The sequence below is a fragment of the Zootoca vivipara genome, chromosome 4 (genome assembly GCF_963506605.1).
Source record: "Zootoca vivipara chromosome 4, rZooViv1.1, whole genome shotgun sequence".
Classification (NCBI taxonomy): Eukaryota; Metazoa; Chordata; class Lepidosauria; order Squamata; family Lacertidae; genus Zootoca; species Zootoca vivipara.
The window spans coordinates 25,134,616-25,159,525 of NC_083279.1; the positions used below are offsets into that span (position 1 = coordinate 25,134,616).

The following is a 24,910-nucleotide window of genomic DNA, read 5'->3' on the forward strand; positions in this document are numbered from 1 at the left end:
CCCCCCAAACACTTTTTTCCTGCAGAGTTAAGGCAGCACTATTTCCTAATTATAACAAGCTACTCTTAAGTTACAGCTCCGTCCATCTTCAGCCTGCTTTAAAAGGAATGTTTTCCTACGTGGTTAATACTTCTTTGTAGGTTGTGCAAACCATGTGGTAGAGAGAATCAGAATGCAGAAGTCTACTTCCGTTGCATCCATTTCCCTGTCTGAAATGCAGTGGTATTTAGTTTGCAGCAATCAGATCTCTCTGGTAAAGATATTATGAGAGAATACAGCAGTTCCTAGCTTTTTTTTTCTTTCAAAATTTCCCTGAGGAAGAACCTGGTGAGGTTCAGAAACAATTTAGGGCTACCGTGCTACACAGCAAGACCACTTTCAACTATTGATTTTAACTCTGCTTTCTGCAGCATGTGCGGAGTTCAAACAGAACACGTGTTCTTATTCCACATGACAAACTGCTCACGGCACAAACACTTTTTTTCTACATGGAAATACTTTTGATATAGAAAAATTGCTGCATTGGAAATGGCCCTTAGGAACATGAAAAAAAAAGAGAGGCAGTAATTCAGAAATGCAAACCAAACTTTCTAGGACCAGTCTTCTATGTATTCTTGTACTATTTACACTTTGAATTAATTTCCATTATTCTTAATGGCACCACTATATAGCAAAAATAGAAATCGGCAGAATGCATTGGTGGAAACGATTTTATATCTCAAAAATATCAAAGAGTACCATTTAAATATTAGAATTTTACCTTAAAAAGCCAGCTCTTAACCAAATATTACACGGCTGATGTGAAGACCAAAATACCCTGCTTTTCAACCTGCTTGTGGGGAGACTGCACTAAAAACCAAAAAGAGCTAATCTCTGCTTAAGTTTTAAACATAGCCATAAAAAAGCAAGTGCTGCAAAGCCTTCGCTAATTGCTGTGTGGCATAGAAAAGAAAGTAGTCAGCAACCAAAAATAAGAAATCTAAAAGAATGCTCTCAACCATTTACAGGACTGTGGAAGTTGTCAATATGAAATCCACACACCTTGATCATTGAACTGATCACTAGATTCCAAGAAACCAGAACATTTTTTAAAAAAGAAAAAAAACAGCTCAAACACAACACATACAATGAAAATTGCCTAGAAGGCAGAGTTCCTTCATCTGTTAGTTATCAGATGAATAAAGTGCATAGCAACTATTGTAACAGTTCTTGGAGAGAGATAGAGAGAGAAAAAACACTTAGCAAGCCTCAGCGAGCTCGATGTTTAAGTAGGTACATCCTGCTACTGGCTGGCTTCTCTTTGTTCATTTCATTCTTTTCCTTTCTCTCGTTTCGACCCGTCAACAGCACCGCCTTGTAAATTCCTTCAGACTTCAAATGGAATGCGCTGAGATTTCCGACTGCTGCCTGATGTAGCTCTGGAAGCTCTTGTCACCGATGGGGTGTTCCCTAGAGAAGGAGGAGAAAAGTGACAAAGGAGAAAACAGGGAGGTTTTTCTACTGAAGCTGCAGATCTAAAGAAGGCAGACCTGAAGCAAAACAACAAACCCCAAAGAAGGAAAAGTGTTTCTACCTTTCACTCTCTAGGTCATGATACTTTGGCCTTCCAAATGTCGTTGAACAACAGCTCCCACGGCAAGCGTGGCCAATGGTCAGGGATGATGGGAGTTGTAGTCCAGCAACATCGGGAGGACCAGTGGGTTCCTCACACGCACTTTAGGAAAGAGATCTGACCTGAGTGACAGCGTCATGGGAACTCGTGAAAGCGAACAAGAGACATCTTTGGTTTCCAAAATTACAGGCTGTTCATTTTAGAAGATCAAGGGGCAGGGGGCTTGGGAAGCAACCAGATAAAACTGCAGGTGGCATTTGGGCAGGACCAGGGAGCAAGGTGAGATCTGCAGGACACCCTGAGCCCGTGAGTAATTTTACAGGAGGGTGCTCTACTGCATAGAAAATGTCTGCAGGCAGGAAGTTGAGGACCTTTATATTTTGAGTAGGGAAAGAGCAGTGGTGGATTGTGGGGCTCCATCTAGCTCTACACTGAGTGGTAAGCAACTCTTCAGGGTTTCAAGGGTTTTCTTGCCCTCCCTGCAGATGGAACCGGGGGCCTTCTGTGTGCTGTACCATTTGAACTGCAACTTTCCCCAAACTGAATGACTAGCCAGGTCTGGATGTAGAACACACCAATCTACGTTTCCTCTGGGGAAAGATTTCTGTCCGTTATTAAAGGTCACACCCACCCACAGCAACCCACACTTACTGGCTTCCATATTTTGTCTTCTTGAATTTATCCCTCTTGTACTGGGCATGTTCTTGCTCTAGGGTTTTAACATTATCTACAATCTGCTTTAGTGTCTTGTAGGTCTCCTGAGGGTCATCGATAACAAAGGTTGAATACTCTTCCTGCTCTGGTCCATCGTACACAGATTTACTGCCACAAGCCTCTGTCAAAAAAAGGTGAAGAAAAATCCAGCTGTCGTGAAGACAATCAAGGTCAAACAGCATCACCAAGAAGTGGCAAGACACTTCCCCACCCCCCGCCCGCCCCAAAGCAAACTTAAAAAGAGCTCTGTGAGTTCAGCCCAAGGGCCCAGCATGTCTTGGAAGCCCCCCCTGGGGGGAAGGCAAACGGCGAAAAGCCCCCGCTGCGGACTGGCTTGGCGTTGGCGGGAAGACCCGCCACCGCCAAGCCAGTCCCGGAGCCGAATTGCGGCGCGGCGGGGTTTTTTGCCGTTTGCCTCCCCCTGGGGGGGGGAGGCAAATGGCAACCCCCCCCCCTGAGGACTGGCTTGGCGGTGGCGGGAAGAAGGGGAGAAATTCCTCCCCTTCTTCCCCCCACCGCCAAGCCAGTCCCCGAGCCGAAGGCCCCCCCCCCCCCGCGCCGCAATTCGGCTCAGTCCCCCACGCGCTTTGGTTTGGGGAAGCAGGCAGGGAGACGGCAACAGCCCGGGAAGCTGCCTGCTTCCCCGAGCCGTAGCGCATCGGGGGACAGAGCCGAAGATCGGCGGGCGCTGTTTGCCGGGGTTGACAAGCCCCGGCAAGCAGCGGCCGCCGATCTTCGTGTGACAGGCGGTGGGGAATGAAGGCAGGCAAGAAAGCAAGCGCCTGCCTGCCTGCCTTCCCCGCCACCAGTCCCCCGGTGCTTCGTGCAGCGCTGCTGGGTGCCGACCCGGCCGGCCGCTTCTTCTAGCGCCCGTTTTTAAACGGGCTGAATTCCACTAGTAGGGAATAATTGCAGCCAATCTTTCATTTAAGATGGATTCAGGTGGAGAACTACCTTTGCAAAAGTCAGCAAACATACTGCTGAAATAGTGTGTGTGTGTAATCCCAAATTATTCTCAAAGCAGTCTCAGCCACTGTTGACTTTTGCATGCGTGCATGGGGAATGAAATGCTTCATCCTGCTATCTATTGCATTGGGATGCCTTTGCTTTTCACACTTATCTATGTTGGGCCAAAGTAAGGAATGAGTCCTCCTGCTCCTATCACAGGCCTGTTCTGAACACTTCCCTCCCATGCCTGCTGTTTGCATCAAGAAGTAAGCTACCATTGGTGGCAATGGGAGCTTTGCTCTCAGGGTAAAGGGCAGCCATATTAGTGGGGGGACGATTTGGATTGGGACTATGGTCGGGCAAATGGCTAACACATAGACACCCCCGATGCTATAGTCCCAATCCTGACCTAGGGTCCTCCATGGCTGCTATTAAGTAAAGGGGGGAAAACATGCAAAGGCCAGTCACATGATTAACTTGGTCCTAAGGAGCACACAAGTGCCTGAAGCAACAGTGGTTCTTCACTGGCAAAATGCTTTTTGTATTTTGTATTCAAAGCAGGGAGCTAAGGGCAAATGGATGGGCAGGTCAGATGGAAAGAGAGGTCACAGGTTTGCAATTACATGGGGTCGGAGGAAGTTTAAATATATCTGGCACTATTGGCTTACATCCTACAAAGTTATATTTATATTTTAGCTTAAGATATCCTGCCTCTGTCCCTATGCTGAAGCAGAACCTGAAGTTTGACTAAACTGCTGTTCAAAAACAGCTTTCTAGATGCCAAAAAACGCAGTGGTCATGTGATTCTTCTACCCTCCTTTTACATTCATTGAATACTCTGTCTGTTTGACACTCAGATTTCATTGATTAATGTGCAAGAAGAAGTCTATTGAGACCTAAAAGAATTAAGAAGAAATACAGGCATACTAGCAGATAAGAGAAGTGCATACTACAAAAATCTATTAGCTGCTTCTTTTCTTTATTTCTTTTTCATGTTATTAAAATAAAGAACCAAGCAAAAACTATATTGAAGCAGACACCAAAAGGTATCATTTGCTATTCTGAACAAACTACCTGTAGTGTATAGCTTAACAGTCTTAGGATTTCATAAATAAATAACATTCTTTAAAATATAATTTTAATTTAAAATGACATGTGCAGACAAAGGAATGATTCATTTGTATACCCACCTTGCATTTTCTCCAGTTTAACCATATACAAATTGAAAAGGGAATAGATGCGTTCAGTTTCTCTGTCTCCATCTATGTCTAATTGGATATTTGCTGGGAGGCCCCTGCAGAATAGTTTAGAATAACACTTTAAGAATCATATGTTAAGAAACTGAGGGTTTCTACTTTTCCATTATGGTTTAAAAGGGCACCTGTTTAACAGAACAGCCAGATTTCAAAATGGTACAATATGAGATAACAGAAGTATAATCAATTTTAAAGAGAAGGGGCGATACTAATGTTAATCGTTGCGAGGGCAGACCTACCGAAATCAATGGTTTATTTTAGTGGGTCTACTCTTGAGTACAGCTAATGTTGGATATTAAAGTTAAAAGTTATAATTAAGTTGCAGAGGCATTCCAAAACTGAACCGTAAAAATGTGGGGTATTCCTATTGCCAGAATCTTATTAAAATAACATATCATTTGCAACCAGCCAGAAGATGGCTTAATGTCTAGAAGTATTTTCATGTTTTTTTTAGCTCAGCTTGTGAATCATTAACAACGAGAGCTTAATTAACAGATGGATTAATTGGTTAAATCTGCATAAATGTGAATATGAATAATCTAGCTTTGCAAAACCCAATGATCAGCTAATTGTTGGCGCTTTGCCTGCAGGTTTTGTTTTGACTACATGGGTTTGATGTCAGGTGGCTGACAAATCCACTCAGGCACCCTTGCACTAAACCATGGTTTAGCATTCCGTCCCATTGCTTAGCATGGTTTAGCATTCCATCCATCTTGTACTAAAAACCCAGCAGCACATTTTCATTCTTATTCATATATCGCTTAGCTACAGAGATTTGTAAGCGGTATACCGGTAAACAGGCAGGGGAAACTAGGCTGAGAAAACAAGTGATTGCATTGGACACTGACATAGATTCAGCTTCCTACCACTTAGAATCAGCTCTCTCACTCTTTTAGGCGTCTGCAGGATACACATTTCATCACCGAGTTGCTTCAAAGCCAAATTTAGAACAGGAAATATATCCTAGAAAGTCCTTACCCAGTGCAGGGAGTACAGCCAGGGGTATTATCTGCTGTCGCTTTGCAGCACAGCCAGTGCCCATTAAGGTATGCAGAGGGGTGGTAGACAGTGAGGCGTTTCTTGTTACACTGGCTAACTTTGGTGAGGATATCAATCCAGTCCTTGGCTTCAACACAATTATTTGCCTGGATATACAGAACTCTTTCGGGCTGTATTACTTGGAACATCTGAAAGGCAGACAGAAGAACAACCAATGACCAAGAAGAAAGTCCGCTTAAAATTCTTACCTTTTACAGAAAGAAACCAGAAAGGGGGACACTATTTTAGCCAGTATGGGGTAAAAGAGTTAAGAATGTAAGCCAAGGAAATCCTTGCCCAGAGATGAAGTTCGATAGGTAACTTTAGGCCCACCAACCTAACCTACCACACAGGTTTGTTGCAATGATAAAAATGCCTGATGTTTTACAACTGTTTAGAAGAACAAGCTGATACAGCTCACAGAAAGTCACAGTTCATTATGCCCAGTTTATTCTCATTTAATTACAAGCAGTTTAGGATATAAATGCTTGTTTATTTAAACAAATCCCACCTTTGCACCATAGCAAACAAATTGACTACACAATTTTAAAAACAAAACACATGAAACCCAACGTCGAAAACAATATAATCTAAAAACAGTGGTAGTGTAATGTAATTCATAAATCAAGCTTTTGTGGAGGAAGCTCTACTATTCTGGTTGCTTAGTGCAGTGTTTCTCAACCAGTGTGCCTCCAGATGTTTTGGGACTACAACTCCCATCATCCCTAGCTAGCAAGACCAGTGGTCAGGAATGATGGGAGTTGTAGTCCCAAAACATCTGGAGGCACACTGGTTGAGAAACACTGGCTTAGTGCTCTCTCTCTCTCTAGAAATGTAAAAAAATGTATACCCCAGCCACCCTATGAAAATATACAAAAAATCCACAAGTGTAAACATGAAATTCGTCATCTATGCTTCCAGATAAAAGAGGTGCTTTTATATTGGTCGTGAATTCACACATAAACTTTCGTCTCTGCACTCTCATGAAATAACCAGAGGGATTTGTTGCATTTATACTCTGCACCTCCTCTGACTTGTATTGTGAAATGCATGCTCTCCAAGACTAAAAGATGAAATTTCACCCCCATATATGTAAGACAGGGCAATTTCAAAAACACAATCACATAAAGTTCAGACATCATAAACTTAGTTTTTACAGAAGAGATCAACTATAAGCAAGCCAAGGTTTGTAACAATTTCATCCGAATAGGCTGTATTTTGGGATATCGTTGCTAGAGCGGGGAGCAGAGCCGTTCTTGCTGTGGTCTTGAGATTCCTGACATGGTTATGTTTGAAACACCTGTTCTCTACAAGAACTGATATAAGCTGGTGTTAATAAAGACATGGTTCTTAAAAACAAAAGGGGGGGGACTAGCTTACATTTTTCATTTTGAAGGACTCCTCCTCCAATTTTTCTACTGCCAGAATGTTTTCAATTGGAATGTTGCACAGTGGATGGTCACCTGCAGCAGGCAAATGCAGAAAAACAGGATCAGAGAATTGTAGAGTTGGAAGGGACTCCGAGGGTCATCTAGTCCAACCCCCCGCAGTGCAGGAATCTCAAGTATCCATGGCAGATGGCCACCCAACCTCTGCTTCAAAATAAACACTTGCCTCGGGCTTAGGCTTCTACAGCTTCCTTTCTGTAGTAGCTGTACTGCACGTCTGAGGCCAAGCGCTACTATTCAGAGACCCCTGGCTTCCCCCACGCTTGCCAAAACAGCCCACAACCAAGGGCAAAGGATGGCAGAGGACACACAACAGCCCTTTGCTAGGAACTGGCACCTGATCATAATGAGCAGAGACCAAATGTAGCACTCTACCTGAACAGCCACCCTCCTCTCCCCGAGATTGTGCTCTTATCCTTAAACACTAATTTTATGACCGCCACAGGAACTAGATAGAAATGCAGCGAGTAAATAAAAGCTCGGCTTTTAAAGGAGAACACTTAAAAAAAACACCCTCAAACGATTTTAAAATGCATTGAAATGAGTCCTTATTCCTTTGTACCATAGAGAAGAGATTGCGACGCCACGAAAGTATACCAGCACTGCATTTTGCATCATTATAAACATTTAAATTACCTAAGCAGCATTTGCTACTTTGGTTCTTTGATGCATTTACACCCACCCACACCCAGTTTCTCGTGTTAATGAAAAGGACAGCATCTTCAATACCTTTGCTTTTCTGATATGTAAATTCATGGTTGGTAAGTCGAAACCACCTCTTCTTGAAGTTCTTCATACCAAATCGTTTCCTACCTTGTGCCCTCTTGATCATGAACCTATTGCAAAGGAGAAGGTGATAGAATTATAATTATATTTATTGAATTTATATCTATATTCCCTGGTAGTAAGCAAGAGACTGTACCCTCAGAGACAAGGGGACACTGTGAAATATGCCACAATGAGGATGCACTGAATGGAATAGGCTTAACCAATAGGCGCTAAGTTCAGTTTTAGGAAGGTTCCAGGCAACACTTAGTAGACCAATTCTTCTTAGTAGTCACTTAGTAGTCACTCTTCTTACATAACTAGAATCATAGAATCATAGAGTTGGAAGAGACCACAAGGGCCATCCAGTCCAACCCCCTGCCAAGCAGGAAAACAACATCAGATTGCTTGCAGGGGGTTGCATGTTTGAAAACATCCACGTTTCAAACCAGTACTTTACATGGGTAATTAAGAAACTTTCCCACATGCCAGTTGCTGACATGGAATTTTTTTTTGGAAGAAGTGATTGCCCACAGACATTCTGCAGTGGTAGAACTGCATGTACATTGTAGAGTAAAATGTGTTCTTGTTTAAACTTTCAAATATTCTCTACCCTGCTTTTCTCTTTGATTCGTTTTGAAAGACAGGTCCAGTCACTAAATGTAATGGCTATATCAGCATACTCTAATACAGAACATGTAGAATTTTGTTAACCTCTATACTGGGCAGAAGGGCATCACTTGTAAATAAATAAACACCAAGTCACTTGTTGCACAGGTAGTTTTTATCTGGTAAGTTTAGAAAGCAAGAGTGGCTGTTGAAAGGAAAGAAGAAGAAACCAACCCAACCATTTTGCAGTGCACTCAATGTTGTGAAAGCAAAGAGCATACTTTTGACTACATTCTAACTTCTGAATTAGAAGTACTCTAGCTATGATTAATCAACTTATGAGTATAAAGGATCGTGAAAATATGAATCTAGGATGGTGGGGGATCATACTAGATATTGAATGATTGTAATCTCCAAGCATTTCGTAACCAGTCTGAAAGGTAATTTAACTTGGGCACATAACAGTTCCAAGTTAAATCACGAAATCCACTTTGATTGTTCTTGAACAGAAACGTAAATAAAAAATAAGAAACTAATAAGAGGAAGCAGCTTTTTAAATAAGCAGGGGTGGGAAGAGGAAAGAAATGTCAAAATGCTTCAGGTAAACTCTGTATCGTCTACCAGCAAGAAAAAATCCTGATCAAAGCTTCCAGCTCAGAATGGACTAAACTACCGAAACTCAGGTAAAACCCAAACATACGAAAACATTTCTAGACAATCCTTGAGGTAACAATGAGAGGCAATCTTGACAAGTCCCGCCTTCATTGTAGTGTCATATGGACTTGGTACCCAGATACAGTGGTCCTGAAGACGACAGCAGCAGGTTCTGATGGGAAGTAGCAAAGAGGGGCCCTATCACAGCTAAGTCAGGCTGAAGAACCTCAGCAAAGCCCCGCTGCTCCTCTGGCTCATGAGGAAACCCTTCTCCAAAGGCCATACATGATTCTCCTTTGGGCTCCAGGGGGGGGGGGGGTTGGGGTCGGGTCTCCTTGTGAGCTGGAGGTGCAGCAGGGCTTTGCTGAGGCTGGTCAGGTCTCCCCCCCCCCCCACTTCCATGGGCCAACTGAGAGATGCCGGAATGCCGTTCTGGAGCATTCCAACTGAAAAATCGCCCCGATTCTAATGGATTTTTAAGAACGGATGCTAAATGCCCTTTGATGAGGCACCTTCCTGTGTGTTCAGTAGGTACTGATATAGCATAGAGGAGGAGGAGAAATCCCCACCTGATTTTTCAGTCACCCTGCATGGATATCCTAATCCCCCCCTCCCACCCCAGTTGAACACGCTCTCATGACATGGAGAGTATGCCATTGGCAGGTAGCTGTGGCTAAGTACCAACTGCCTTCACCATCTTACCTGCATGAACTATTATCATCAACTTTCTTTACTGTTAGTTTAAGAGTCCTTAACACAGCAGGCCAAGCAAGGAGAGACAGAAAAAAATCAGACAGAAGCAAAAGAAAGACGTAGAAATTTCACATTTAAGAGTTAGGAGGGGACGATTACGAAAATCATACAAACTTATTTTTAAAAAGCAAAAGAAAGGTGAGCACAAGTAACTAAAAGAGAAAAATTAACTTTTAGGGGGCAAACAAGATGCAGGAACATTCAAATTACGTTCAGAAATAGGCAGCTTTCTATCATGTACACTTATTCAGCTTTTAGGTAACTCGGAAAATATTTCTGGTGAAAACAAATTTGCTTGTATTTTTGGTTATTATCATATCCTCTAAGGTACTTCCATCCCTAACAATTTGGTAGCATCTCCAATTTTGACAAAATGAAATTTCCCTTTGCTTAATCAATATATACTAGTGACACCACTACCAAAAGAAAAAAAGGAACTATGTTCCACCCCAAGCAGATGCTGAACTATTTACTAATTGAATTTGTTCCAGGTTTTGTTTTGTTTTTAAAGTTTTTAAAGCATACTCACCCTTCTTTAAGTAGTATCGCCTGCTCTATACTTTTGTGGTCTCTTCTTCCAGAGGATGAAATTAAATCTAAGAACTTGGATGAGAAAATATATATATGAAATAAGGATTTAGTACTGATACCGGTCGGCAGAGCTGAAAAAAAAAAGCACAAATGGAAACGCCTGAATTTCACAAGGTTAATTATTTAACATTTAATGAGAAGGAAAATAATGTTAAAAAGCTATATATGCAAGCAAATCAAAGATCTATGTCCAAATTAGATGTGAATAGAGCCTTACGCTGAATCATATTGCAGGCCTTCACATCGGATATATAACTCACCCCTTCGGCTCTGCCAACCTTTGCAGAAACAGATATGTGTACACAGAGATGTAACTCCCCTCTTCCCCTGACCTCACACTGAGACCTCCTTCACACATTCTCAAAAGTCATAGCAAGCTTCCTGGCTGGTCCTTCTAACTCAATATCGCCTGCTCTGTATATCACACCTCCCACAGCTGTTTGGTCAGCTGAGGGGGGCGTGATTGCCAGCATGGGACGAGAGGTGGCGGCCACGGCTGAGTAACCTAGGGAGAATCTGCAAGGGTGTTGTGCAGCTTGCATGTTACCCATATGTGATATAAAGGCTTGCTGCCTGAATGAGTTGCTGATTGATTATGAAGGGGAGATACATACCTTTATATTATGGGTAGGATGCAGAATTTTTGCTGTACCGACCTTAATTTCTAGGTCACCAAATGGTGTCTGTATCTACAAATCTGGTCGTCTGCACTCTGCAACCTTCCCAGGTACCTGAACTTCAAAGTCGTCATGAAGTAACTCCTCCCATGTTTTGTTTTTTAAAAAAAATATTGGAAAGTGAGGGCAGCCAGGGAGGCTGCAGATTGCTGGAGAAATGTTTACTGGAAAGAAAAACACCCACCCGCCCATACCACCCTTGGCCACCTCGCAATGACAAGGGAAACTCAAAACCCCACACCCACCAGCAATCCAAAGAAATTCTAGAACACCCTGAGAAGGGGACATAAAAATGAAGCTTTTATCATGCCTGTAGAAAACTTTTGAGAAACTAGAGGGCAGATTTTGGTATGGCACTAACAATTACGCCACAATATCTGTTTTCCACATAGCTTGCTGTAACCTTTAAGAGGCCTATGGATGGTGGCAAAACCTCAAATCTGTGTCCTAAAGCACAATCATGGATATACTTCTCATGTTTTTCAACTCTTCCCTTTCAGCATGCTTCATTTCCTTTTTGGCTGATTCTTCAGGATATAGATATGCAACTAATTAAGTATTTATTCAACTGGCTAATGTTATTAAGCCTACAAAGTATGCAAGAGTTTGTTGATAATACTTACATTTTTGACTGCATCTGCATATTTCTGCTCATTAAAGTAGTCATAAAATGTAGCCATATATGATTCTTTGAAACTGGCCTGAAATACAAACCACCATCAGGTTTTTATCTTGAAATATGACAATTTACACAGAAGTGCAAAACACCAAAGTCAGCAAAAAGGCTTAAGACTCATTCATTCAAAGACATGTCTTTTTTTCCTTGTAGCATAGACTCTTTTTTTTTTTGCGGAGGTACCGGTGCACATGCCAAGCTCACAAATCAAGACATTTCCTTTTAAATTTTGGATATAATTCAGACTCTGTTTACAGTGGTACCTCGAGTTGCGGACCTGATCCATTCCGGGGTGCCGTTCACACCCTGAAAAGTCCGCAACCTGAGCGGCGCTTTCACGCATACGTGAAAACGCGATAGAGTGCTTCTGCGCATGCGTGAAGCATGCAGAACGCTTCTGCACATGCACACGCGGCGGAACCGTGTTCGTATCCTGAAAGAACGCAACCCACAGCAGGCGCAACCCAAGGTATGACTGTACTCAGATTAGCCATTCATTCTGAACTGGCAATCGGGGCTTGGTAGAGAAAGCAAAATATGCAGTCCACAAGCGATTTAATCGCCAAACTCAGGACCAATTCACATGAACTCTGTATGTGCACTTGTACCTATATGAGACTCACTGTATGAACCCAATGTGTATTCATTTTAAGAACACTCTCAGTGTGGCATCACCCCCACTCTGAAACTGCCTATTAACATAAGAAAAGTCCCTTTGCTGTGCTGTTTTCAGAGCCTGCTTAGAACATTTTCATTCAGGTAAGCCTATCCTGATATGTAGAATGCTGGAAGGTTTTCCAGACTCACTTTGCTTCCTGTTGACTTCAATTAACAATAGATTGTTGTTATATACCTGTTTTTAACGGTCTTTTATTGATAATTTGAATGTTTTAATTTTTAGGGTGGTTTTTTTTTTTTGCAAACTGCTTAGAAGTTTTTATCACAATCATGGGGTATGTAAGTATTGCAAAATAAACAAATGTAGGCAGGAACCACTTTTTTCTGGCCTGGGTTGCCGTTTTCTTTTGCCAAATGCGTTTTTTTTTTTTTTTGCAGGCCTTCACCACAAAGGGGTGTACCAACTTCTTACATGATGTGTATAGTAGAAGCAAACGTCAACGGCAAGGGGGGGGGGAATGGCTGGCCGTGTTGAGTGGTCACATGAAGCAGTTGTCAGAAGTTTATTTCACCAGCCCAGGGAACTGTTAGATCACAAATCATGCTCCTTGAATACCTAGTGTATTTCCCTCTTTGGTCTAGGAACATTAGAGCTCATATTCATGTGACAACCAACTAAAGAGGGAAGGCTGGATGATGGGGATACAGGAGGTGGAATTGGCATTTTTTGGAAGTGCCTGGCGCATTGCCCACACATGTGCAGAGAGGAGAGGACATAGGTTTTGAGGATCCGTCTCCACAAGGATGCTGTGCCATCACAGAGAAGGGCTGTGCTCCAAGTGTTTCATCATCATAATCAATTGAACACACATTTAAAAAAGGTGGGTGGGAATGCCGAAGAACCCAGAAAAGGGAGGAAGGAAATAATGCAAAATTCTTACAGACTTAGATTTCGATAAGCTGCCTAATGTTTGTATGGTCTTGGAAATGAGCGTCAGAGTCCTTGAGGTTTGTGGATCCTGAAAAGGAAAAGGAGAAAACAATTGTATTATAGTTAAAGAGCGCAGGAGACCACAAATGCTGACCCACACTTCCATGCTTGTTAGAATAAAGCACTCCCCTGCCCTGGAGCACAAGAGAAATGAAGCTGGAAGAGACAGGAAGGGCTGAAGTTCAACCTTTTGCAAGTGGCAAGGTCGTCCAGCCTCCTCACCTAATTTGCAAGTGCATGCTGAATATTTTGGATAAATTCCTGATCTCTCTGTGGGAATTCTAAGGGTTCCTCCACTCCTTCAGAACCTCTTATTTATTCGTTTCAAAAGCACTTTCTGAAGGAACAAACATGGAAATGAAATTATTAAGCTCTCAACAGAAGCCTTAAGGTGCTTTAAACATAGCAAAAGACCTACTTACTACATTTTTATTTCATATCAGTAGGAATTAAAACTCGTTTTAGAAGCTGTTTGGGAACAGCGTAAAGCAGTTTCCAGCCCACCACCTGAAAGGTGGGCTCAGCTTGGTTTCACGTAAAGGCAATTCTTATCTAGCAAGGTCTCTCTGATTTATTGTGAGAGCAGAACTGGTCTAGCAGCATGTCACAAATATGATTTCCAGCGCAGTTATTACTCGTTTAGAAAAGAAGAAGGAATAATTGTAATTTCCTTAGGAATGGTAGCACTCTACAGCATCTTCAAAAACAGAGGGGTGATTCTGATAGTGCCCTAGGAGTCCTGACCACAGAACAGTCTTTGATTTAGCAAAGGCATCTGCTAATGGAAGGGGAGGTGGTGGGAGTTTTAACTGCTTTACCAACTTCCCAAACTAAAGAGTTCCCTAACCCTCTGGAGAAGACTTTCAGGGGCTTCCAAAATCTCCCCTCCTCTTCTGTTCCAAAGAATGGAAGGGCTCCTCCCATTTGAGCAACCCAGAGTTCTTATAATGCTCTGTGCCATCCACTAACTTGATGTTTCATAGTTCAGAGCTGCAGCTATGGAAACAAATCATACATTGTCAGATTGGCCATTAATGCTCTTGAACTATTATGAGGAGGAGTTTCAAAGAGACAGAATCTTCCTTGCAACTGGTTGAGGTTTTAAGGCCCTGCAGTCAAAATCTTCTTGTCTCTGTGCGCCTTGTGACATGTCCAAAATGAAAATGATTCATCTGTTGGGTATAAATAACCAGGCACAACTTTTATCCTTATTTACTCAAGAGGCAGACTGGAGAAAAACTGCCAACAGTGGAAAGTAAGGCACAGGGCTTCCAGCAGAAGACAGCAAGATGCAACACTTACCGGGTGATGAGGTGTAAGGTGAAAGAGATTTGGAGAAAGGATCGCAGGTGCAAAGAATCTCAGAAAAATGAAGCTGCTTACTGCTGTATACCTAACATCTGGATCATCTGCAATTTTAAAAACAGAACTCAAACCCATTACAATTCCACTCTTAAAAAGCTTTAGATAAAGTCACAAAGAGTGAGTAAAGATACATGGGCGCCAGGATAACACCTGACACCTCTACCATCTGGAGGTGCATGCCAGAGGATCCTTGGAGCTTGTCCCCCCCCCCCAATTTTTATTAAATTTTCTGTTTTACATTTTAGAATATTCATTTAAACAACTTTAAAATATCAATGACTTCCCACCTTCTCTTTCCATGGTTCATTTTGCATGGTGCAAATCCCTGCATATTTTACACAAACCATTCAGTATTCCATTACATCCATCAAAACTTATTTATACTGTTGAATTCATCTTATTAATGCTGCCAACATTTTCAAGTATGTACAATTTCCCCTCATATAATCAAGAAACATTTTCCAATCTTCTTTTAATGTATGTTGTTCTTGTTCTCCTATTCTATATGTTGGGTCCGCAAGCAGCGCATATTCCATCAGTTTACGTTTCCATTCTTCTTTAGTTGTGACCTCACTTGTTTTCCATTTTTGGGCTAACAGAACACAGGCCACAGTAGTGGCATACATAAATAACATTTTTTGACACGTGGGAAGGAACCTGACTGTTTTCACACACTAGCAACACATCCTGTAGAATTCTATCCATTCCATTTTATCTGCACAATCTGAATGAATTTCAGAAACCAAAAAGCTGTATTGAAAAATACGACTTTTGAGCCGTCTAGCCCCCAAATGGCAACTAGGCATTCTGTTTTGGTGACGGTAACCCTGCTTTAAGGAGCCATTTGGCGCCTAGCTTATTTATCTTAGTTTCTAACACTAGTCAAGCAACATGTTACGTTTAATCTGTTGCATTCATGCTCTTGTTTTTCTGTAATTACCTACAGGCTTGGAGAGGGGGTGATTGTCACTGGGACAGCAGCTACAAGCGCAGCTATAAGGCTTACTTTTTAAAAAGCCCCCAATGGAAACTGTTTTGCTTAGCTTCACAGCTGTGTATGAAAGGGGGGGGGCGTTGTGGAAGGGGCTGTGGCTGGGGAGGGCAGGGATAAACTTCCACAACCCATGCTCTGCAGTCTCGAGAACAAGCCCCCTCCCAACACACATGTAATTAATTTAAGAAAAACCAGAGAAATAGCTGCATGCTACTACACCTGGAGAGTAATGTGTAGTTTGGCCCTCAGCCAATGGCTAGGAGTGGAACTTAAGTGACCTGAGTTAACTCAGCAACTTATACTGTTCTTAAGGTGAAAATGGAAAATGAAAGAAACCACTGGGTTGGCGGGCCGGAATAACTCGGAGGAAGAGCCAGAGTACTTCAAGAACTGGAGCCCAACTTCTTCACAACAGAGACCCACACTGTGTGCGGCACGTCATATTAAGGATATTAGCAGCACACAATCACTGCATATACATTAGGAGTGTGTAGTGTTCTGGCTAGTGCAACTGTGACAATCACCATAACATTCTTCTTGGAGATTTTGCAATTTTAACTTTACACAGGAACGTACCTTGAAAGCGCATGGCAGCAGACTCCCTCAGTGAAAAAAAGATATCACACATCACAGTAGGGCAACGGACCCCAGATTTTGTAATGACCGTGAAAATCCGGTCTACATATTGCCTAAGATTTTCCTAGGAGGGGAAAAAAATAATAACCGATAAAACAACCGTGCAAGCACATCTAACCTAAGATAACATATTATGGGATACCCACAAATAAGGTGCTTGCATTAAGGAAGCCCAAATATAATTGACATGTAAAATGATCCTACATGTGTGTGGGGAAATTCTTTGTTTCGCTGTGTACACAACCCACTTTACGTGTTCAATATCGCAACTTTTCCAGTGTGAATCAGTGCAGTGAAAAACCCACATAGCTATCACCTGACATGTTATTTTGTGTTATATATAGATATGTTAACATATGAAACAGCTCTTGTTGTACCATAGTTATATGGCAATATCTGCCCGAAAACCTCTGGAAACTGTTATAGATATATCATACAGCCCAGTATTGTATAGAAGAGTAGCACATTTACTCACTGCCACTTAACCCAGCTGCAAAAGATGGCCTGTACAGCACCTAGCACACAACTGATGCTAAATGCATTTCAGACAGTAGTAAGTGAATGAACTGGAAACCTGGGCTTTCATCTACAAAATGAACTGCATACCCGGTTATTTTCCAAATTTTCAGCATCTTTCAACTTCACAGGATCAATTTCACAAGATTTATGAACTTGGCAAATCTAGAATAAATTGAAATAATTCAAAATCAGTATACTGAATTATCTTCGGGTGAGATTTGTCCCCTTAGAATCAGTTATTTATTTAACAGCTTTGGGCTGGTTGGCTTTTTGTTTTCTTTTTACAGCATAGGATTAAATTTTTCTTAGCTCCCCTGAAGATAAATTTCTCTTATTTAAAACAAAACTCCCCCCCCCCAAAAAAAATCAGGAACAAGGCCCAGTCAAGTGAGTTTCTGTCTTTTCCTTACATTTTTACATGTGGCTTAGTAATTCTACATCTCTGACACTAACCATGGCTGCCTGGTTAAGTAAATACTGGTTAAGAGGGGAAGTCCTCCATTGACCATGGTTCATGACATTACAGATAAACACTGTTATATGTAATTAGTGTTGACATTACAACACTAAGAGCACACACCTATATAAATCTACACAGAATTAAGCCCCACTGAGTTTAATGGATTTACTCTCAGGTAAATGTGTACAGGTGTACAACCTGTATTTTGGTTAGAGCAGATGAAGGAAGGTGGGGGAATTGAAGCGGGAGGGAGGAGGGGGCTGGCTACCAATTTATAAATCATAGTTTCCAAGGAGCCAGCTAATGCTAACGTAATTATCTGCACTGAACCTCAGTGAAAAATTAATTTCTGGCTAAAAGAGAGATAACACCAAGTAAGCATTTAAGGAAACAGTATTTTCCAATCTCCCCTTTTGTTTATGAAGAACAATGTTGCAAAACTATTTTTAAGGGGGGAGGAGGGGACACACACGACTTCTTGGTAAGTTGTGGCATTTGCAAATCAGTTAGGAAAGTGCTGAATCAATTAAAGGAAATTTGTGGTCTGTTTATTTGTAACATTAGGAGGACAGGCTAACTGTGCGGCAGAGATAATGAAAAGCTGCCAGAGTGTCGAGCAAGAACACGTGCACCCTCTAAAAATAATCACAAATTCAAATGAGTTGTTTCTTTTTTTAATGCACATTATATACCTATCCAGAATCAAAATGCTTTGCTTTGGTAATGGCAAGGCTTGCATCTGAGGGGCACTGCAGAACATTAATTTCATATAAATCCATGGTACAGTGGAACCTCGGTTTATGAACACCTCGGTTTACGAATTTTCGGTTTACGAACGCCGTGGACCCATCTGGAACGGATTAATTCACTTTCCATTACTTTCAATGGGAAAGTTCGCTTCAGTTTATGAACAGACTTCCAGAATCAATTACACCCATGCTTCGGGTTAAGTACGCTTCAGGTTGAGTACTCTGCGGACCCGTCTGGAATGGATTAATCCACTTTCCATTACTTTCAATGGGAAAGTTCGCTTCAGTTTATGAATGCTTCAGTTTATGAACAGACTTCCGGAACCAATTGCGTTCATAAACCGAGGTACCACTGTATTCAAGTGTTATGACTGACTCACTAGATAAGCAACTACCACATGGGTCTGTCGTAACCTCCCAAACCTTAGGCATTAGCCCCATGGAACAATGACACAGAAAACCATGTGCATCTCTTAAAAGACTGTACATGCTTTTTGAACATGGTCTTACCTCATCAATAATTGGCTTCAGGGTTACTTGAAGGTAATGCATTCCTGCCAGTTTCATGGTTTCATCAATGCACTTGGAAGTTAATGAGTTTCCTCTGAAAATGGTGTTTGGGTCTCTGAAAGCAGACGGTTTCCAAACATTTAGCCGCCTTTTGATAAACCACCAACATGATGAAATAAAAGCAGAGCTGGAGCAGATGAATGCACATAAACCATCTTCTCTGAATGAGACCAGAGACAGGGGTGGGTGGGGGAATTTGCGGTTGGGTTCCAACTCACACCAGCCCCAACCAGCACAATTTATGGTCTGGAATGATGGGATCTGCAGTCGGCAATATCTAGACAGCCACAGGTTTCCCATTCCTGACCTAAGATGTGCATAGGAAAATAGCTATCCGCTGCCTTAGGTGTTCATTACAAGTAGAGACTAATGGCAGCCATCGACTTCAGCATGCAACAAAGGAAGCAAAGTAGCAGGCGTTTGCAATCCACTTCTTGCTCCTAGGAAGCTGACGCAATGGCTCCCAAATGAGGTGATTTAATACAGTTTTCCTTTATGAGTCTTAAAAATAACAGGGAAACTGGTGTGCACATCTACCAGCTTTAAGCAAGCATGCACACTGGAGGTTTTTAAGCAGAGGCTGGATGGCCGTCTGCCATGGATGCTTTAGCTGAGATTCCTGCACTAGATGACTCTTGAGGCCCCTTTCAACTCTATGATTCTGTGTGTTCTTTTCTATCCCAGCAACGGGATAGAAGATAGGTGCAGCTGTGTTCTCTTCTGTCCCAGTTCTATTCTGGGGAATGGGATTACTCTAGAGGGAAAAGGTAGAAAGAAAGTAAAGAGCAGCTATCTGGGGGTTAAGCCTGCACAACAAAACAGAGCATCCTTTTTTGAAAAGGTAAATGAAGGAAGAAGCTCCCTCTCGGAGAGGGAGATGGTTGGGTAACTGGCTGCAAGACAAATAAATGCACAGCTCAGTAGCAGCCCTGATGGAACACAGTAATCAGCCATACTGCCTTGTGGCTGTCATAGTTATCTTTCACAGCTGCACCCCCTTCCTTCTCCAAGGTTATCTCATTTGATTCCTGACACTAATCATGTAAATCAGTTTACCAAGGCTACCTGGCAGGTTTCATGGAAGAGTGGGGAGATTAATCCAGGTCTCCCCAGTCCTAATCCAAGGCTAGCCACTCAATCTACCATACCAGGTCTAGGGTGCATGAAGATTTGTGTAGGAAGATTTGTTGACAGGAATAGGGACATCGGGAAAACATCAGAAAGGACAAGATATACTGTACTGCTGTGCTTTCTGTCTTGTGTTACCCTCACACTTTGTATTGGGAAGAAATAAACACGTAAGAAGAAGAAGAGTTTGGATTTGATAGCCTGCTTTATCACTACCCGAAGGAGTCTCAAAGCGGCTAACATTCTCCTTTCCCTTCCTCCCCCACAACAAACACTCTGTGAGGTGAGTGGGGCTGATTGTGGTATGGGGCAGCTCAGTTTATAAAACAGGGAAACCTGGTTTGAAAATTTCTGCATTTATGAGAGCTCTGTGTTCTTCAACCCGACAAATCATATTCTCCAAAGTTACAGAGCAGAGAAACAAAAACAAAAACATCTTTGATTCCCTGGGATATTCCAGTTGAGTATTTTTTTGGAGGGGGATTTATAAGTAGGGACTAGTGTGACAGATAGGAAAGGAAGGAGTGTTGAACTGGCAAGCAGAGGGCAGATTGGATAATATCTGAGCAGTGGTAACATAATGTAGGAAAAGCATACATAGGGCTGCCCCCCCCCAAAAAAAATCCACCTTCAAAAGCCAAGTGAGACTGTGCAGGGGTGCCAACTTGGATAAAATATGGAGAGGCCAGGTAAGTCTCACCCCACATAATTGATCACATAACACAGCACAACACACCATTTGAATGGCAATGCCCATGAACCTTGGGGGAACTGGACCCCTCAAATATTTTATTGGGGGGCAAAGGGACCTCGGCCCCCAGGAATTGGCTCCTATGAAGTCCTGCATTTGAATTCAAATGTGTTTTAAAAGCTGCAAAGTCTTTTTGGGGGGTGGGGTGGGGGCCTTTTAAAGTAAGATCAGCAATTTTAAAAAAATGCATCTTAAGACTAACTGGAAGTAGGTTTCATTCATTTTATAGGCGCTTGCATTTAAATAAACCCACCTTAAGAATTGCAACACAAAGCAAAAACCTAACTCCGGTCCTTTGAGCCTAAAATGAATAGTGTTTTAATTTTCTTCAAACCATTCAACTAATAGCTGCAATGTTCAAAATTCTGCTATCCAGACCCTGCTGTAATGACACTCATGTAGATTTCACACACACACAGAGGCTGTGGGTTCCCCCTCAGCCACTGCCTTCATTCATATTACACATAGTTGCTATCTAACCCTTATAAAGAAGTAGTACTGGGGGGGGGGTGAGCCCTCTTTCATCCCCCTTTTAAGTGGCAGCCCCTAAACCATCACTTACCATTCAGTCTAATAATATGTCAAAATAACCACACTGCTATACTTACTGAGTTCTTTTTATTTCAGCGTTTGCAATTGCACTGATTAAAGGCACAATTTTGCCATAGTGTAAGAAGAGTCGAACCAGGGGTATGGCTGCCTCCTGCTTCTCCCTGCAGACTTCGCCCAGTACATGGGCAGTAGATGCTGAAACAGGCTAAACACGGAAAGAAAGAAAAAGGCTTCTGAAGACTGTATCCCTCTAGAAGAATTAACCCACTTTTTATTGATTCAAGCCAGGCTCCTGATATGTTTGCTGCAGTGTTCACTTTACATAGATGCCTATGAGGCATTTACGAAGGGTTGGTTGTGTGATTTAATCACAAGAGGGCAGTAAAAGGAAAACTCTTAAAAACTGGGAGACACTTTAACCGTGGGGAAATTTGCTCCAATGAGGGAAGCCTCCATGCGTATTCCAGAACCCGGTATCTGTTAACTATAGTTAGCAGGGAGGTAGGGGGCACTGTCCCCTATGGTTGTAGTAAAATGTCAAGTGTTTGTGAAGGATACAGATGGAATAGGGGTAAGCAGCAAGCAAATTTACCTCAACATCTGCAGATTTGAATAAGAGGTCTCTAAGAGGGCTGTAATAATCTGAAGGGAAAACATGGTCTTCTGTGTAAACCACATTTAACCTCAAGGAACCCAGGTCATCAGGTTTCAGTGACTTGTTTCCATTATCTCTGGGTTGCAGAAAATACCTAACAGATGGGAGAAAAACACATAGGACATGGTTTTTTAAAGTTTTTTTAAAAGAGATGTCAAAAAAATGTCACGTCACACGTAGGGCATGGTGATATCTTGCTTCCGACATCGTGATATATCACCAGCTAACCATCACAATGTAGAGATATATCACGGTGTCTGAAATAAGGAGGGGTGGCTGGGCTAGGGAGGGAGGGAGGAAGCAGGCAGCCCACTTGTTCCAGCAAAGGTAGGTGGGCGACCAGCTTCTTGGGCTCCCTCTGCTGAGGGAGGGAGGGAGGGAGTCAGTCGGCGAGCATCGAATGTCCTCGCAGGGCACAAGCATCGCACAGAAGTGAAATGAGCTATGTTGGCCGGAGCTGGGGAATGAACAATATATTGCCAGCTCAAAAATTCTGAAACAGTTATCACAATATGAACTTCAGACTGGTTTCAAATGATGTATTGATAAATTGCCCAGCCCAGTGATAGCTGGACAACTACTATATTGAAACTGGGTAGCTATGATGGGGTCAATGGCAGTAGCAGTAGAAGAAGAGTTTGGATTTGATATCCCGCTTTATCACTACCTGAAGGAGTCTCAAAGCTGCTAACATTCTCCTTTCCCTTCCTCCCCCACAACAAACATTCTGTGAGGTGAGTGGGGCTGAGAGACTTCAGAGAAGTGTGACTGGCCCAAGGTCACCCAGCAGCTAAATGTGGAGGAGCAGAGACGCAAACCCGGTTCCCCAGATTACGAGTCTACTGTACTTAACCACTACACCACACTGGCTCTCTAGTAAAGGTAAAGGTACCCCCGACCATTAGGTCCAGTCGTGACCGACGGTTGCGGAGTTCATCTCGCTCTATAGGCTGAGGGAGCCAGCATACAGCTTCCGGGTCATGTGGCCAGCATGACAAAGCCGCTTCTGGCGAACCAGAGCAGCACATGTTTACCTTCCCACCAGAGTGGTACCTATTTATCTACTTCCACTTTGATGTGTTTTTGAAGTGCTATGTGGGCAGGAGCTGGGACAGAACAGTGGGAGCTCACCCTGTCACGGGAATTCGAACCGCCGACCTTCTGATTGGCAAGCCCTAGGCTCTGTGGTTTAGACCACAGCATCACCCACGTCCCTAATGGCAGTAGTAATAATAATAATAATCATCATCATCATCATATCAACAAAATATTTTTGAGATAAGCAGTATTTAAGTTTATAGTACTGCAATGATAAAAAGTATTGGGAAGGAAGCAAAGAATAAGGTATATTTATGCTTATGAAGTACCATGCTTCATAAGAGCTGGACTGCCGGAGAAATTTCAAAGGTAGCCTTAGTTCCCCGAGAAATTCATCTCCAAACTTCAAGTTGCTTGCATTCCAAAGGTCAACTCTGTAACATAACCAGAGAAAGGGAGAGAATATGAAATAGGAAATGTTTGTCTGTGTCTTTACTACTCTCATCTCTCCCGTCCCCCGCCCAAACCTACCACTGAGACAGAAAATTATATCTTTTAAAGTTCAAAATAGTCTGAGTTGCTGCAGGATCATTTGGTGGAGGAGAAATTGATAGCACGGTGTACTCACAGAATTTGTATGCAAAAATGCAGACGGTGAAATGGATCAGATATCGCAGCAAATTGCATTTGCAGTATTTCATTTTACCATTTTATAATGATTGATTTGCTCCACCCCTGTATGTTTGTAGTAAGTTTTGTTAACCCTGAATTTTCTATATTTATATACTTACTGAATATTTATGGGGGGGGGGGGACTGGGCTTTACTCTTTGTCTTGGGCCATTACGGCAAAACATCTTGGGCTACATGGTAACTTCTAAGAAGAAGTATATTAATAGTGAAATACAATGTTTTAGGGGTTGTTTTTAAAAGTCTGGAACGGATTAATCCATTTTGTATTACTTTCTATGGGAAAGTGTGCCTTGGTTTTGGAACGCTTTGGTTTTGGAACAGACTTCTGGAATGGATTAAGTTTGAGAACCATGGTACCACTGTATATAGAAATGAGCAAACCACTGATATTTTAAGGAGCAGGCTAGCAGGCGGGGCCCATTACTTACATCATAGGTTCCCCCCCCTTTATATTTTGGGGGGAGGCCAAGAGAGTGGGGCCCCAAGCTATAGCTTGTTTAGCTTATACATAAATCCGGCACTGGACACTAATATGATCCACACATAGACCAATTTCTGACAAAGATATGAGGGGGACTGGAGTCCCTTACTGAACAAAGTAAAAAGACAAATGCAAGTCTCTAATAATAATATTAGAGCAGATTTAGGCTCTTTTGGATGATTGGTAACCGCTGAATCCATTTGTAAATAATGAGCCATTCTGATCAGAAATGTTATAGCATAAGGAGTCCTGTAATGCTCTGGTTTGCATGCCACAGTAGGCCAAACTACGATTTAACAGGATGTTAATGTGCTGGCTCCCAGACAAAAGCTTGCACCCACTTTGCTTCTCCCTTAACTCAGGGTGGCTTAAAATATTATCTGAATTTGGGGTGTGGTTAAGGCCTCTTCTTCTTAACCATAATCTGTAGCCAACAACCAGCCTTTGCTTAGCATTACTGGCAGACATGGTCAGCGATATACTGATGGTCTCTTTCCAATAGTTATATTTCTGTACGCTATTGCTTTTCTTCCCTCTACAAATGTTTTCTTTTTCAATTGAAAAAACGGATTTTAAAAACAGGCTTAAGAACAAAACGGTAGCAAGCATATGACAAGTGACAAGCATTCTTAAAGTATGCAACTGATTTGTTTTACGATGTGCACATAAATCTGCGTAAAAGAAGTCGGCTGCAATTAAAGGCTTAGTTTACTAACAGGGGGAAAGAAAAAGAAATTCTTAAAAGGAAGTAATGTATTCAAAGAGTCACTAGAGCGCTCAGCTGAAAATAGCATGGGTAGGCCTGTTCAGTAGAAAGAAACAGAAGGATAAAAAATAAGTGCACCACTAAAGCAGCTCAGCAGAACCGATTTGGCATTTCACTCAGTAACCATTTTAGCACAAGGCCAGCCAATGTATGATAAAAATGGTGGAAATCAAGGTTTCCTCTCTTGCTAGATGGGTTGAGAAA

The 24,910-nt window shown here is 42.2% G+C and overlaps 1 protein-coding gene across 1 annotated transcript in view; it reads right to left on the reverse strand.

The window, feature by feature from the left end:
* Positions 1-259: 259 nt before the first annotated feature.
* The window catches only part of RASA3 (RAS p21 protein activator 3), a 115,359-nt gene continuing 90,708 nt past the window's right edge, over positions 260-24,910 (reverse strand). The window contains exons 9-24 of the mRNA XM_035114870.2: positions 23,097-23,201; positions 21,667-21,823; positions 21,131-21,279; positions 18,584-18,698; positions 16,952-17,026; positions 16,286-16,409; positions 14,653-14,759; positions 13,301-13,378; positions 11,689-11,766; positions 10,327-10,400; positions 7,746-7,852; positions 6,949-7,031; positions 5,509-5,717; positions 4,465-4,568; positions 2,264-2,447; positions 260-1,449 (exon numbers count right to left, since the gene is read on the reverse strand). Of these exons, the coding sequence (XP_034970761.1) occupies positions 1,374-1,449; positions 2,264-2,447; positions 4,465-4,568; positions 5,509-5,717; positions 6,949-7,031; positions 7,746-7,852; positions 10,327-10,400; positions 11,689-11,766; positions 13,301-13,378; positions 14,653-14,759; positions 16,286-16,409; positions 16,952-17,026; positions 18,584-18,698; positions 21,131-21,279; positions 21,667-21,823; positions 23,097-23,201 (1,825 nt within the window). The 3' untranslated portion in view covers positions 260-1,373. The remainder of the gene's footprint in view (positions 1,450-2,263; positions 2,448-4,464; positions 4,569-5,508; positions 5,718-6,948; positions 7,032-7,745; positions 7,853-10,326; positions 10,401-11,688; positions 11,767-13,300; positions 13,379-14,652; positions 14,760-16,285; positions 16,410-16,951; positions 17,027-18,583; positions 18,699-21,130; positions 21,280-21,666; positions 21,824-23,096; positions 23,202-24,910) is intronic.